Raw genomic sequence first — 16,757 nt, 5'->3', positions numbered from 1 at the left:
ATCCATTCAAGCAAGTTTGGGCACCTTTAATGTGACTTTATAAATCCGTAGCCTTACACAGCCCCAGTACATTACTTCTTAAGCCAGAGGAGATTTGAAGTGGTAAAAGCTCTGCTGATTTCCTTATCATGGTATAAATTTAGCTGTACTTAAAGCTCACCCCCTCAAAGTATTTCTGATGTAAAGTCTTTCTCTTCTTGTGCTCTGATGAGCAAGTAATTCAGAAGATAATCCTGTCATCTCTGACATTTTTATGCCAGCAGAGTTCCCCAGTGTAAGAGGAATTTCCTGAGCAGCAGCTGCAAAAATAGCTTTCTGAGCTTTTCCAGGGATTTAGTCTACTTCTGCAGCTAGTCATTAATACTTCATCCCTGAAGGTGATGCCTGGCTCAGCTTTCACCCTGTGTCTGTGATACTGCTGTCAGAGAGTGAATTTCAGTGACCTATATATGTATATATCCAGTAACCTGTACATATATAAGCCAGAGTTTCCAAAATGAGCATCAGAATCAGTTGAATTTATGCAGAAACGTTTTTGAAGGGACTTCATTTTCTCAGTACATGTGCAATACAATGATTCCATGTCCCTGAAAAACAGACTTAAGCTTTTTTTCATTTAAAAGGTAATAGTTGAAAATTTTATTGTGTCTGTGCCTGAGAATTTGATCAGTACACCTTGTTTATAATTACATGTTAGGGAACTAAACAAAATACTTCCTCTCCAGTCCAGAATTAAAATTCTCATTATATTTTAAGCCCTTCAAACCCTACAGTATTCTGTATTATGTAATTTTCAAATTAAATCTGGCATGTCAGTTAATAAAATACTGATTCTGAGCTGAAAACTTTCTTTGCAAATTTTTGCCATTATCACACCAGAACTCAAACTCTGCTCTCTGAATACCTTCTTTGATGTTCCTTGTCAGCTGAGTGCTCCAATTCTGTTCGTCTTCACGAATATGTGAACATTCATGGAATTGTGTAAGGATAAATTAATATTTAGAAATGCTGCTTGGAAGTAGCATACTGAATGAACCACAGGATTTTAGATAAATTCAAATAGATGGATCAGAGATCAATGGTTCTCATGCCAGAAAAAGCACAAATAGTGATATTTATTCTAGATAATTTCTGTTTGATGATTTATCTTCTGATCTGTATGCTACTTTAGAGGGCCAGACTTTAGAAAATAGTTTACATATCAGTGAGAATGTAATTTTGATTTTTTTTTTATTAAGAGTAAGAATACTAGACACTAACGAAAGTCTTTTTTTAAGAATGATAGCTCATTAAATCTGGTGGGTGTTGATGACAAGTACCTTGGTGTCTAAGAAAGTGAATCTCTTCTGCTGATTTCCCAAACTGAGACTTTAAAATGCTTTAGTATCAACCAAGGACCACAGAATTTAATTTGCAGGTGGTAAGTGGTTTACTGAACTGGACACCTGTGAAAACATATGAATAAGTAAAAGATTCATCATGCATTGTTACACAATGCAATTTATAGCATCCAGTTAGGGGGTTGCTGAAGCATCTACATCTTTTGCAATTAAAGTGATCAAAATTTTCCTAAATTAATAGTTTTTTTAAATGCAGAAGGCTAAATGGTACCTCTTAACTTAGTATCAGAGAAACCATATGTGGTCTGAGAGAGGTGAAGCTGTTCCTGTGTTATCTTCCGGTGCCATCAAGGTATTCTTAATCCCAGAGATACTCTATTTCAAAAACATTTGATCAGAATGGGTTTTAAATTTAAAATTTTAAACTAGTGATGTAACCATGCAAAATACTTGCTCTGCTCAGATTGTATGAACAGTTGCAGTCATATAGATGCTCTGTCTTACCTTAAGTAATATGAGGAATATGAAACAGTGTTTTATGAAACTGAATTTTATAGTGTGAATTAGAAGTAATATACAGAGCATTGGGGCACACTTCTTCCCTTCATCAGTTGAATCAATAATATCTTACTGAAATTTTCAGTTAGTGAGATTGCTGTAGTGTTTTCAATCCACTAAGATGCATAGTTTAGTATTGCTTTTATGGAGCTGGCAGCTAAATACTAACAGAGATCTCAATGGTCTCACTAAAGTTATAGCTTCTTAGGAATAGAGCAAATTTAACACCAAAGTTCTTTCTTCATGGCTGAATGAGTTAAGATGCTCTTTTTTATCTTCTGTTTGGCTGGATTTGATGATCTTAGAGGTCCTTTCTAACCTAAATTATTCTGTGATCTTCCTCATAGGGGGGTAGTCATGAATTTGCTCCTTTTCTTAAGGAATCTTGGTGTTATATTCACACAAACAAGAAGAATAGAAATTTTATTTTCCTTCTCTATATTTAAATGATTTGAAAATTTAGATGTGCTGGGAGTTTTGGCTGCTTGGAACACCAAGGAAGGCCCATTATTACAGATAGCTGGAGCAAGGAGGTGTTGTATCTGTGCTATGCTGTTTCTCAGGTATCAGCCTGTGCATGTCAGAAGACAGGAGCACAAGCTACAGAGAACTTGGTTCCAGCACAGCTGCTCTAACAGCATGTTAACCTCACTGCAGCTGCCTGGCTATCAGGATAATTGTGATAATTGCAAAGCTGTCATGCAAATTACGTCCAACTAACTCTGTTCTGAGCAGAGGCTCAGTAAAAGAATTAGTAGAAATACATCAAAGATTTCTTTTTTATATGAGGAACCTGTCCTTTCCTTGGCTGAAATAAAGCAAAAGCTTTATCTTCTAAAAATTATTAAGGGGAAGTTATATTTTACAAATTTTAGGCAACTTTCAAAGAAAGGAACCATAAATTGGCTTCTTTCTCCTGTCAGGTTCATTTCTTGCAAGACAGTACTTTGTTTGTTAAATGGAGGCAGTGACAACTCTTTTTTTATCCTATGGTCCAGTTTTTCTTCTCTCATGTAATGCTTGAAATGTGACTCATTTTAGGTGATTAGCTTATATGATGAGATGTAAGATGCATTTGTTCTGTAATGGCCAAATTTGTTGTTTGTCTGTTTCTGACAAATTTTACAGTGATAAGGCTTCTTTGGTTTCAAAAAGTAGCTACTGATTAGCAGCCAACACATCTGGTTCGTTGTTTGGAAATCTGAGAGGGACGCTTGTATCCTGCTTGACCAGCCTTCTTACACAGTGCACAGAATACTTTGTTTCCTGATAACTTTTTGCTTATAACATGCACACAGACCTGAGACTTCCCGTTAGTGTTTTTCTGTCCACTGCCAGATCACTGAATTCTGCAGAAAACTTTGCTGCCTTACAAAGCTGCAGTGCCATGACAGACTGAAGTGGTAAACTGTAAACAAACACGCTTTTCTTCAAAGCCATAAAATGGCACAGAAGGAGAAGGAATTTAATATACTTGGGTTTTCTTTCTTACTTTTCATTTTCCATGTTAAAATATTCTAAATATTTTGCTATCTTCTAGACTTGGAGCTTTATGTCAAGGATTGCTCTGAAGTCAATCAGACAGTAACTTTTCTTTTCAGCATTAGCAGACCAGCTAATAAAATCGTGGTAAAAGATTAAAAAAATCCTCTCCTGTCTCAGCTCAATTAACTTTTTAACTGAAAATTGACTTTGCCAATCTGTTGAAGACTAAAATTAGTTGGTAAGATATCTTTAAAGAACTTTGTGTAAATTTAACATCAGATGAAAACTGCTGATATCTCTGACTCTGCAATGTCCCTGTTACTCATGATTTCACTCCTGTAAGACTCATGTCTACTTGGTGACTTCTCTCATACTGAGAGAATGCTTTTCACTTAGACTGCAGGTAGGTAAATGATAAGAGAATTTGGCACATTTGCTTTCACTACAAGTAAGGACCTTGAATTGCTACAGAGATGTTAATTTCTGGACTGCATCTGACAGCTCTACTAAAAGGCTGCAAAGGGTTTTTCTTTTTAATGTGTGCTTGTACTACATCATAGAAGGAAGACAGACTGGTGCTAAGAGACCTCAAAGTGTGGGCAGAACAATTTGAAAGAGACATAGCCCGAGCACAGGTGGCAGAAACAAGCTTGCAAGAGAAGTATCAGGTAAGCAGCAGGGAAATTGTGTATGATAACAAATCTTTGTCATCATTACGTGTAACAGGTGCTGCAGTATTTTGTGCAATCTGTACATATGAGAGTCGCTAAATTGTTGTTTAAAGAAATAAGGACACAAAGTGTCTTGCCTGTTATTGGTGGAGGAGTTACAATGCCAGCTCCAGCTTTGCCACGCAGGACAGTGCACAGATGGTTTGCCTAACACAGAGCTGTTCCCAGCAGTGTGAAGAGGGACTGTCCTAGTTAGGAGAGAGCATGTGTCTGTGCCTTCCCTCCAGATCCTGCATGATTTAGCTCAGATAGGAGGTATGACTGAAGGCTGGATGAAGTGACAGGTGGAGAGGACAGGACACAGAGCCTTATTTTCATTCGCTCTCTCAAAGGTTAATGTCTAAATCAGAAATACAAAACTTGGCCTAAATTTTCTCCTGAAGCTTGACTGTTCTCTAAATGCAGCCACTGTCCCAAGTAGCATTAAATCCAGTTGCAGTTTTATCTCATCAATTATTATCTCATTTCATATATGGTTTGTGCACCTGATAGCTGAAGGGAAATACAAAAGTCCTATCTATATATAAATAAAAAAATATACAAGTAAATATAAAAGTTAAATGCTATTCTTCTTTAGGAAAATTAGGACAGCTATCAGTGCAAAATTTTCATAAGTTATGGTACTTCATAAATGTTAAAGAATTTAAGTCCTTCACTCTCTACTGCAATTTATTTGGTTTTCTCTTTGTGCAGTCATATAAGCATTTCAGAGTACAATATGAGGTAAAAAGGAAACAGTTTGAACTTGCAACCCAATCAGTAAGGAAAGATGGTAAATTATCCCTTGATCAAGCTGTGGTGAAGCAGGCATGGGAAAGAGTTACTTCCAGGGTAAGTTGAAAATCATTGTGCTATGTATTTTTTTATTAAACAAAAGGTAGATTTTGAAACCCTTTAATAACCTGTTTGCTATTGATTTAAATGGACATTAGGAACCTAAAAGTGGACCAAATTTCTGGCACTGCTGAATTATTTTGTATTTGTTTTGAGAATATTTACTGCACTATCATCTTTAATATTGCTCAAAGATAGAATATGAACTTTAAGAGAAGGACAATACTTGGAGATTTCCCTTTACTTGAAAGAGTGGTAACTGTGCTCAGCCAAGTTAAAGAGGTTGTTGGTAGAAAGAAAAGCATGCACAATGCCACTTCCAAACCCAGTGTTCCAATGTAAATAGCTAGTTATTTGAGAAATTCTAATATAGCATTTTTTAGTATAACTAAAAAAATTATTGTAATACTGAATATGTTACCAATAAATGAGGCTTTAATTCTACTTTTTACCTATTTTCAATAGTAATAAATTAATGTTAGTATTTATGGCTGGAATTTTGGACAAGTGAATGAAAACTCCTAAGCAAATTATACTGTTTCACCCAAATTAAATGTTATTAAGACAGTATTACTAGTGTATATCCATACTGCATATATGTATATATATTTTGTGTCATGTATTTAACAGAGAATCTGTCTAAAATTATTCTGGAGTTTTCATGATGTTTTTCATGATGTTTTCACTCTCATAACTGGCATTGCTAATTAGACACAGTGTTTTATTGCTATATTCTCCCCTCCACAGTCTTTTGAGACTCATATGAATCTTGCATATAGAAAGTATGTTCAATATAGAAATATAAAAATTTTATACAGGAAGATGATTTAAATTACATTAGCAGAAGAAGTTCTTGTATCCCTTTTCTGTGCATATTAACTGATGAAATTCCAGGTATTTTGATTCTCAGTTGTTCCAGTTACTCCATTACTATTCAAAAAGGGAAATACATAAATCAACAAATTTTTATAGAGATATTGTTGCCTGTGAGAATGCTGTAATTTCCAAACTCATGTGGAATAATATACCTACACTAATGTCTCAATTATACTCTGTTACATGGGGGTTTGATTTTACAGTGTAAAGTATGATTTTTATAAATGTACTTATTTGTATTCTTTAGCAAAAGAGGAATTTGTCCTTTTCCTTTTACTTCCTAGATGCTTGATTGGCACATACACCTTGATAAATCCCTTCCTGCACCTTTGGGTACCATTGGTGCTTGGCTCTACAGGGCAGAGGCTGCTCTGAGGGAAGAAGTAACTGTCCAGCAAGCTCATGAGGAAACAGCAAACACAATACACAGGAAGCTTGAACAACATAAGGTAGATGGGGATGCATTAGTTCTGTGTGTTGCCCTCCATTGTTTTCACAGCTTTAAATGATCCATACTCTGCAAGAATAATTATTTCTATTTTCTGCTGGTGGTGGTTAAACATTGGTATCTTGTCATGGTGATTTGAACTGTGATATCTGTGGATCTTGCAACCAATATTCAGATATTCAGAATTGCTTTCAAGTGTTTTTACTTCTTCTACCTGAAGTAGGTCAGGTCTTACTATTTTAATTTCTACAGTAAAATTCCGTAGGGAATTCATAATATTGGGTGCGTTGTTCAACCAGTATGAACTAATTGGGTGAAACAGGAAAAAGGGAATGAATGCACTAACTGTACTGATAGTCAGTGCAGGTGACATTCTTGGGGGGGAGAAAATGAGAATGCAGTGAATTTTGATAGTGTTGTGATGACAGATAGCATGATAGCCATCTGTGATGGCAGATAGCATGCTGTGGTAAACAGGAAATTTTCCAGATGAATGTAAATAATTGTACCATCGTTCTATGCTGAGTCCAAGTTCTCATTTAAAACCAAAGCAGTGAGTTTTTTTCCTGTGGATTTGCATAATATGTGTGAGAAAAATGTATTGGTGAAAAAATTTGCTGGTGAGATGATAAAAGAAACTGAACCAGTAAATGGAAGGGAAAAGATGCTGTAGAGAAAGGCAGTACTTGAGGTTGTATTGTTTTATATTTTTTATTTTTTCTCCTCTATCACTACTATATTAAAAATTTTTTTGTAAATTTGTTACTTTTTGTGTTTAGGATATGGGTAGGGTTTTTTCATCAAAAAGCAATGTTATATCATGAAAAGCTGATAAGTTTCATGGTCACCTGATTCCTTTCTATTAAAACAATTGTAGCTTTTCTAACTTGAGTAGGAACTAATTAAATTTTAAAAAAAGTTAAAATCTTAAGGAAGATACGATTTTTTTAGTCTTGTCTCTTGTAATGCTAAATTTCATTAATTTCTTGGTAGCATCAAAGATTTCAGGATTCATAGGATTTGAGATTTGTTTAAAAAAAATTAACAAGTCAAACACTTTTGTTCTTAGAATGTGAACACTGTAGACCTCCTTTTGATACATTTATAAGAAGTCCAAAAGAGTGTGCCCTAAACTATTTTTTATCTGCATCAGAAATGCTGTGGTGAAGGATTTCCATGCCAACAAGTTAACTTTGATTTAGGTTAATCTGTGCCAAGGGTGTTTTCCCATGGGAGTGGGATGGAAAAAGCTTCAAGAGAAGCATATATAATTATATCTGTTCCTGGAGTTTGTTTTGTTGCTCAGATTTGAATTGATGAATCCAAATGTGCTACTGGATAGTACCAGAAATGCATTCATGTATTTTTTCAGTCCTTGTTTCCTTGTGGCCTTCTGATTTGTTTGTTTGTTTGGATTTGTTCAGATGACATCATTGCTTCCTTTTTATCTTTGTCTCATCTGACAATGGGTTATTTTAGTGAACTTTGTAGCTTATGACCTAATTGAATTTAGTACAAAATGTACAAGCTTATTTGGACAAACCTTGTACAATCAGGCAAGCACCTATGCTTATTTTAGTTGCTATTGCTACCGAGATCCAGGAATTAAGGGCAATGTCTGTGCTTGCTGAGGGTCATTTCCCAGAGCAGGATTTCATTTTATGAGCATGCTGTATATAAGTTTTCATGAGATTCCTGTTGATGTTGGATGAAACTGCTGTGATTTGTTTTGACTCACCAGTTAGGGGTGCATGTTAGGGACATCCCTTTGCCTCCTTTGCATCCCTTGTATGTCAAGGTCCCAAAGACAGCTGAGATATTTGTTCCAAATCTTCCCTTTATGTGAGACTATGCCAGTCAGGAGTCTTCAGCATGGTAAAATCAGCACATCACTTGCATCTGAGAAAGCCTAGCTCATTTCTCTTCACAGCAAGGTGTTGGCTGAAGTAGAAAACAATGGAAGCCCAGGCAGGTTGATGGGAATAGTGGGGCCATTTGGTGAGCTGAGCCAGAGAATTTCCACTGATTCCTCCTGTGCAAGCACCGAAATTTGGCTGGGGAGAAGCCCTTCCTTGGCACGTAGGAATAAATACATATGTAGGATCTGTGCAGAAGCTGCATTTTTTTCCCTGAGGTGGGAGAGGGGGAACCTTGGTACGATCTCCTTTGCTGGCAGGCTTCTGAGCACCTTGTGCTAGCAGCTGTCTGTCTGCAGTGAAAAACCCCCCACCATTCTGTGCTCTCTCGGGGGACTTGACGTGTTACTGCTAGGAGTATCTCTTCAAAGGCTGCTGCCAGTCATTCACTTCAATATGTAATCTCTGGGAAGCCGTGTGAAGCGGTGTTGCTTAGTTACAGCTGAAGTGTGCTCTGCTGTAGGGCTCGCACTGCTACGGTTCAGATCGCAGCAATACAGGTCGGGTACCACATTCCGCAGTCGCTCGTGCAGGGCTGAGACAGCCATCCTGAAGTCTTTTGATGGTGAGAGAGTGAAAAGTTTACTAAATATGGAGTATGTACTTAGAGAAGGAGCTATAGATCTTCCTCCTATATATAGTAGAGCAGATTAGTTGCTTAAAATTTCAGTCTATACTTAGCAAAGGTTAGTATCTGTTATAAAGATTTAAAGAGTAAATTTAGGAGGATTATGCTTTTGGGATGTTATCATACTGGCAGACTGAATTTCAGAGATTATTTAATACAGTTAAGGGTTCTTGTTTTGTTAAACCTTTTGCAGTGTATCCTGTTTTAAAATCTTTTCTAATTGTTTGAAATGGCTGTAACAGAGCTTCACATAAGGAGGTTCCCTGGTGTAAACGTTTAAGTTGGTGTAAATGCTCATGTAGTGTGCATTACCTTGCATGGAAATGTGAGAGCACGATCAAATAGTTAACTACATTGAGTCAGCAGAGCCGGCTTAAAACTGTGCTTATTAGTTAGATAGCCTACTGTGAGCCTTTTCTCTCCCTCTCCTCCCTCCCCCCACTCTCTCAATATCTCTCTCTTTCTTAAAATCCAATCAGGATCTGCTGAAAAACATAGATGGTCACAAAAAGGCATTCCACGAGATCCACAGGACCAGGTCCGTTAATGGCGTGCCTGTTCCACATGACCAGTTAGAGGATATGGCAGACAGGTAAGGCTTTCAATCTGAAATGAAAAGCTTTTGTGCATGAAGGAAAGCCTGTTTGCTTTTTTATCTGTTCATGCAGTGATCCCTGTCTAGTTACATTGCTCAGTGGCAAACTGAGATGGATGGAAAAACCTCCTAGAATATACATAAAAATATACTGAAAAACCTGATGCTTTTAAGATTGATGAGAATCAAAACAAGGGATAAATTTTAGATAGGAGTACTTTTTTTATACTGATGCTGTTATTACTTGTCCCTGGAAGAAATGTTATATAACAGCCAGGATGCATGTGAAAAAAAAGAAAAATGACTTTGCAAAACTTAATAACAGAAGTGAACTGATATTTTCTATGATTAAAAAGAAATTTGATTAGTTTATTGTTCAAGAGCAGTCATTAGAATATCATCACACAAAGTTAAATGTTTGTAGATTCTAAATGAGGTGAAAGATTAGAAAAATATCCAAACTGCTTTCAGTCTCTTCTGCAGAAATGAATATTGCTCTATTATATTGTACTGTGATTCATTTTATAGGTTTAATTTTGTTGTCTCTTCATCTGAGCTCCATCTGTTGAAGATGGAGTTTCTGGAGCTGAAGTACCGTCTGCTGTCACTCTTAGTCTTTGCAGAATCAAAGTTAAAATCATGGATAATCAAATACGGAAGGCGAGAGTCCGTGGAACTGCTTCTTCAAAATTATATTGTAAGTTGGGGTTGTCCTCTTTTTATAACCATTTTTGAAATTCTCATATTTAAGTTTGCTAGAATTGTGTAAAAGAATAGACACAGATATCAGACTTGTCAGTCATCAACTTTATGACTGCATTCCTATGAAATATATATTCAGATGTGAATCTATCTTCCCCATGGAGGAACTTTAGGCCAAAGGCTAAAAGTAAAAATTATTCTCTTTGCATCATTTTTTGAAAAAGAGAAATATTATTCCAGCTGCTCTCTAGTGATTAATTTAGGAAGCATGTCTGGAGGTTCCAAATCTTAGATTTTTACTTCCTTTTTGTAGCAATTCCAGAGAAGTTAATTTAATCTCCTTTTACACCTGGATAGAAGCACTTTATAGTGAGTCTATACAGTTTTAAGAGTTAAAGACAGAGGAGGCATTTGGCATGCATTCACACACAATATTTTTAGAGTGTTCCAAAAGACAAATAAAACAGAATGTTATTTTACCTTCATATATTTCTTTAATATAATATAATATACCTATAGGTGATTAATTTTCCTCTTTTAAAGAAAGATTTTTCTTTTCCTACTCATCATTAGTATATTAAACCGTTTTTTAAAATTTCTATTCTGGAAAGAGCTTGCTCCAGCTCTGTGTCAGCCATTTACAATGTTAAGGAACAGAAACCCTTGACTTACAAGTGTTCATTGATAAATTCTTCTTCAGTGTTACGCTGCTGCATCTTTTTAAATTCACACGTGCAGTGCCAAGTGTAGGTAGAATGATAGTACTGCTGCACTTCTACATTAGGGCATGAAGGATTCTTTCAAAAGCAGGGTTGGTCTAAATATATTTTTCCCTTCTATCTAATCCATATAGGGAAACTTGCACACAAAAATTAAGTCTGAAAAAACCAATGCAGTTACAGAACCATTCAGAGCCAGGTCAATGAACAGAGAAAATTACTGATGTCCCCACTTTTTTGAGAAGAAAATTTCAAACTCAATGGAATTTGGGTGAAATTCTCACTCTTCAAAGTGTTTAAACTCTAGCAGTTATGGGCACACAAAAATTCAGGAGTCAGTTAACCTTCTTTTATGGACAAGCTTTACAAGCTTCAGATAATTACTTGAATTAACTTAGTTTGCTGGAGTGATGTGCAATAACTAGGATTGTAGTCCACTTTTTTACTTTCCTTTTTAGGCTGTAAAAAAAACTACTCAAAGGTGACAAGGGAAATAATAAAACAGGGAATAGCTTGAATTTTCATGGTTTTTTAGTAACTTTCTTATTTTTTTTCCTTTAAGAGGAACATGAAGTTATTAATTTGTATATTAGTTTGCAAGTGCCTCAACTGTTCTTGTAATTCAGACCACTGATGCTGAGGTGGTCTTTAGAGAAGGAAGATGCTTCCTTGCATTATTTTTGAAACTGTATAACATCAAAATGAGGAAATTAGGACAAGAAGATAAATCAGTCTCCTTTTCACTCGTGAAATGGCCTTGACTTCTACTCCTTCAAGATGCAATGGAGAGAGAATTTATGTGCTTTGGCTTACCTGGGACCAGTTTTCTAGGACTAAGGGACAAGTGTTACTCTTCCAGTATATTAGGAGTCTTACATAGGAAGACTGTAGTCAGTACCTTAGAGTCAGAGTGATTATATTAGCAGGAGATAAAAATGTAAGTCTGTTTGTCTGCCAAAACAGACTGGGGAATGTCAGCATTCTAGGAACATGCGTAATTAGGATCTGGATAGAACATATGCCTGGAAAATATTTATGTACTGTAGCTTAAAAATAAAAGTGGTGATTTTTACTTAATCTTAACATCTTTTTACCCGTCTGTCATACACCAGAAGTAAAGGTCAGCACAGACTTGCACACCATCAACCTGAATAATAAATTGTACCAAATTCCACTGTAATGGAGATACTAGGTACAGTTATCCATGGGTTTTACCCCATGGAAATGTGTTGTAGCACTGCTGTGTTAGCACTTTTTTAGCATCATATGCTACACTGCTTTGAGAAAGCTGCTTATTTTCTTCAAGGAGTCTTGTCAGATGGTAGACAATATTAATCAGTAAAATGTCTTTATTTAATTTTTGGAAACATTTCAGATAGCTCTTGATATCAGTGTTATATAATTTTTTTTGCTCTTTCATGTGAAGTCTTGGAGGTTTTGGTTCAGATTAACGTGTCTGCATGGGTTTGGCAAAGGTGAAATCATGAGTCTGTCACACAATTCATGATAAAGCCTGTAGGTTTTCATACATGGCAGATTTTGTTTTAACAGGAGAACAGAGAAAAATTGTGATTGTTCTTGACTTCTAGTTTCCTTAGTAATAAACTCAGTTCTAAATTATCTACTAGATAGCTGTTGTAACCTGACATAGCAACTGTTAAAGGTTTTAAATAGAAAGGTTTTAGATATATACTGGCAGAATTATTTTTAAGTGCATTTTTCATGTTATACAATATGGATTTATGGACACACAAGATCTGGTTCTCCTGTGAAAATACATTGAACATGGACTTCATTTGAAACCTGGTTTAATCAAAATCACACTTGCCTGATTTTGTCTATTCTGGCATTCAGACATATGTGGGGGTATGCTTCCTTAATTTTGTAATCTGAGGAGGAATGAGATGCAACATAAATTAAAGAACCATTCCAAATTTTACCTTTCTCTTCCTCTTTTAACACTGGTAGTGCAAGATATAATGTGCTTGCATAATGTAGAGCTATAATTCTGTATTGCACTTAAATGAAATAATATTTCTGAAAGACATGTAAAAAAAGGTCAGTTTCATTTGCCATAAGGGATAAGGAGGCATAAATGTCAGAGGCATAAATTTTTTACCAAAATATTTCCAGATAATTTATTCATCGCACTTTAACACATCACAGAGCTAAACCATCACTCACAAAGGAACAGAACTGTGTCACACTTCGGAAAAGCAGCATCTCTTTGCGCAGTGTTTCCATGATCTTACTTTTTTGGCAATTGCAAAGGAGGTAAAGAAAAATTGAAGAATAAAGCAAAAGTTTTTCATCTATTAAGGTGTAACCTGTCTTGCTGCAAAGGCTTAATACAGGAACAATTGGATTTGATTTTTGTGACAACATCTATGAAGGAAAATTTCTGTTTTATTAAAATGACTTCACTTAATTTTGAGTGTAAAACAGTTTTCATTAAACAACTTGTTAGTTACTCAGTTTCTGTATATTCTAAGTATCATGTGCTAATGATTTCCAGCAAGACAGCAAAGAAGGAACTTCAAATAACCTTTCCATGTGGAAAGTAAATAAGTCTGTATTTGACATTATATACTCTGCTGTACCATTAAATTGAAAAGGTGACATTTGTATGCTGTTTTATAATTATGTTATTAAAAATATTATTTTATAATGATGAAAATATGAATAGAGGAATAAAGAAGTTAAACGTCGTCATCAGTATCCTTATGTAATTTTATATAAATTATTGCTAATCCTAATGCCCATCTTTATTTTATCTGTTTTTCTCTTTTCAGTCTGTTATTGAAAATAGTAAATTCTTTGAGCAGTATGAAGTTACCTACCAGATCTTGAAACGAGCAGCTGAAATGTATGCCAAAGCAAATGGCTCAGGTAAATGTCTATATTTCTTTGTCACTCGCATGTGGGCACCTGGTCCAGAGCAGGCTGCTGCTTCTGACTCTCCAGAGGAGGGGGGTGGTCATATTCAGACTTCCTCCTGGGAAAAGCCCATTGTCCATGCTAACTCTTGGATTATTTCAGTGTTATTAATTTGGGATAAAAAATTGTGACAGGAACCAAGTTAGGAGTAGGGAAAATAGTGTTCTAGTGGCTGGAAATACTCCCTGGCTTCACTTAATTTAAAAGAAAAAGGCGACTGGGAGTTGTTCCCAGTATTGTAGTTGCAAAATCATCCTTTGGTTTATTGGAGGTTCCTCATTAAGTTTGAAAACCTGCAAGAGGAACTCAAATGGTAGTTGCAATATGGACATACATGAGAAAAAAATGTATAGCTGATTCAACAGCTGGCTCCTGTCATTTCTGAATGCTGCTGAGTTCAGTGAGAATTCCAGGGCAATATTTGACCTAGATAGTTACAGACATGAGATCACATTAATCTGTAGCACAATAATGTCTTTGGAGGATTGTTGCAGCTGCTGCTAAGGGGAGGAGGAAATGGATACTTTTGTTTGCTGTAAAATTTAAATTGATAGTGACACCCAAGTTTTACAAAAGTAAACATTTTTCCAAGCTATTCTTACAAAGAACAAAAGTCAGAGACTTATTCAATGCTATTAATAAAATCCAGTAGCAAATTCTTTTCTAAAGAACAAATGCTAACATATGTTAATTCAGCAATAGCAGTTCAAATTGGCTAAAAACTCTTTAAAACAAATACATTCTGCATATTCTGTAAAGTCTCAGCATTTGCTTGCCCTTTATTCTTCTTTCTGGAAGAAAATGGAATGAGGACACATTTTTTCCTTTATTGCCATGTGGAAAATGCTAAAAGTTAAATGGCAAAAATTAGCAGCAGTTTGGTTTCAATGTCAATGGCAGGAAGACCAGAATTTCATTCCATACTTTTCAATGTAGACATAATATGTGTTTTTATATTATGCAACTCTCATTTGCTACTATTTTTAAGTCAAGCCTGTCTCTTGATTTCTTTTATTGCAGATTTGAAATGGACACCACACACAATATGTAGTGTTACTGTTTTAATTTAGCACTCATTTTATGTACTTTCCTAAGTCTTTAATTCACACATTTAATTTCTCAGTCATGATCTTGTGCTAAAATTGGGCTATGAACTGAACATTCATATATAAAAGCCTACTGAAATAGAAGTTACATTAAAATAACATTCCCTGATGACAGTGAATAAGCATGATATAAAGTTAATCTTTACAGAAATGGTAATGAAACAAAATAATCAATGTTTTTCCTGTATCTCAGTGGAGGAAGTTGAGAATGTGATGAAATTCATGAGTGACACCACAGCTCAGTGGAGGAACCTCTCAGTAGAGGTGAGAAGTGTAAGAAGCATGCTGGAAGAAGTAATTGCTAATTGGGACAGATACAGCAGCACTGTGGCAGGTCTGCAAGCTTGGCTTGAAGATGCTGAAAAAATGCTGAATCAGCCTGAACATTCCAAAAAGGTATGTAGCATATTCATATGGCTGTTTTGTAAATTGTGAAACACTGAATTTTTTTTTTTTTTTTGCATTTGCTTAGGTTTTGCTCAGACTTGGACATCCTGTCTTCATTCAACACAGGAGATTCAGTGTTTGCTTGTATAGCATCTAGAGACAAATATATGTGTACCCAAGTATATACATATATATATATATATATATATATACACAATAGAGAAAGCCTTTTCTGTGGTACCATGACTAGAGGCATCTTTGACATGAATACAGGGCAGCAGTATTGCTGAGAGATAGGAATGTTGCATGATTCACTCAAAGGCAAATACAGCTCTTAGCACCAAAGTGAGTAATCATGGACTACCTGTAAAGACATTTCCACTCACTGTTCCAGATGACAGATTTCAGTAATCATAACCTTCAAAGAGCAGTGTCATTAATATGTGTTGCTATATTTGATGGCTGATTAATACACCCATTTCCCTGGCATTTCAGAAATCTTTTAGACAATTGATTTTGGAGACCTGAAGTTATAAAGATGGTTCTTCTGGTTAGGTTTTTTTTTTTTTTCCTGTTGTAATGTTAGAGTACTGAGGCACTGAGATTTAGGTTTGTAAACCTTCAATAATAACCTGGATTGACTTGAATAGTCCTGTGTTTAATAGGTGCTGAATTTGCACCTGATCCCAATATAGCAGCTGTATAGCTCTTCACACTCAAGTAGGGTTCTCATGGGCTATAAGATGGCAAACTGACATCAGGTCAGGAATGAGCATTTCATGTTATGTGAAAAAAACAGTATGCTCTTTTTTAAAGTTTGTTAGTTCAAACTGATGTAAATTAATGGAATACATTTTTTAAATAAAGTAAAACAGTGAAAAAAAACAGTGTGGCATAATATAGATACAAAAAATTATTACTAGGCAGGAAGGATGACTTCTGCTGATCAGGGTGATCTTAGATAATGGTGTATGTTTTATGTAAGTAACTGAACAATGATTAAAATTAAATATTCTTAAATCCATGTATATGAATAAAATCAAAACATTTACTTTTCTGTTTAGATGTATAACTTTATCTTCAAAGATTTTCAAAGCAGAAATTTGAACATACCCATACAGTATATACTTGCTTTTTGTTTCTAACATAAATCCAAAAATAATTCCTTTCATTCTGATATATGATTTCAAGAAATTCAAGAAATCTTGTTGAAAACCTTAGACTTGAAGCTTTATTCTTCCCAAAATGCTAATTTTTTTTCTTAAAAATAATTGGCTCAAACCTGTTAAAGGTTACTGAGTGATAGCATCTGTCTGTAGACTGACATACATATTTAAAAGTTACTTCTACTTTTAATGCTGAATTTGGCTCTCCACAGCAATAATGTTCACTTAGATAGTTGCAAGGATAGGTCTGATTTAGCAGTTTTAAAATCAATTCTTATAGTGGTTTGTAAAATTAAGTTTTACAGCCATGAAGAAAAAACATCTGGAAC

At 35.3% G+C, this 16,757-nt stretch overlaps 1 protein-coding gene across 17 annotated transcripts in view; it reads left to right on the top strand.

Annotated features, from left to right (window-relative positions):
* Positions 1–16,757, top strand: part of SYNE1 (spectrin repeat containing nuclear envelope protein 1) — a 295,365-nt gene that overhangs the window by 79,396 nt on the left and 199,212 nt on the right. For 16 of the 17 annotated variants that reach the window (XM_064708165.1, XM_064708183.1, XM_064708172.1 and 13 more), the window contains 7 exons: positions 3,944–4,051; positions 4,808–4,945; positions 6,109–6,273; positions 9,296–9,408; positions 9,940–10,108; positions 13,625–13,721; positions 15,069–15,271. In XM_064708165.1, the coding sequence (XP_064564235.1) occupies positions 3,944–4,051; positions 4,808–4,945; positions 6,109–6,273; positions 9,296–9,408; positions 9,940–10,108; positions 13,625–13,721; positions 15,069–15,271 (993 nt within the window). Of the gene's footprint in view, positions 1–3,943; positions 4,052–4,807; positions 4,946–6,108; positions 6,274–8,652; positions 8,754–9,295; positions 9,409–9,939; positions 10,109–13,624; positions 13,722–15,068; positions 15,272–16,757 lie in introns of those variants that run through there. The other variant, XM_064708181.1, reaches the window with a different exon arrangement.

Source organism: Zonotrichia leucophrys, chromosome 3, assembly GCF_028769735.1.
Source record: "Zonotrichia leucophrys gambelii isolate GWCS_2022_RI chromosome 3, RI_Zleu_2.0, whole genome shotgun sequence".
NCBI lineage: Eukaryota > Metazoa > Chordata > Aves > Passeriformes > Passerellidae > Zonotrichia > Zonotrichia leucophrys.
This window is presented reverse-complemented; position numbering and strand designations above follow the sequence as displayed.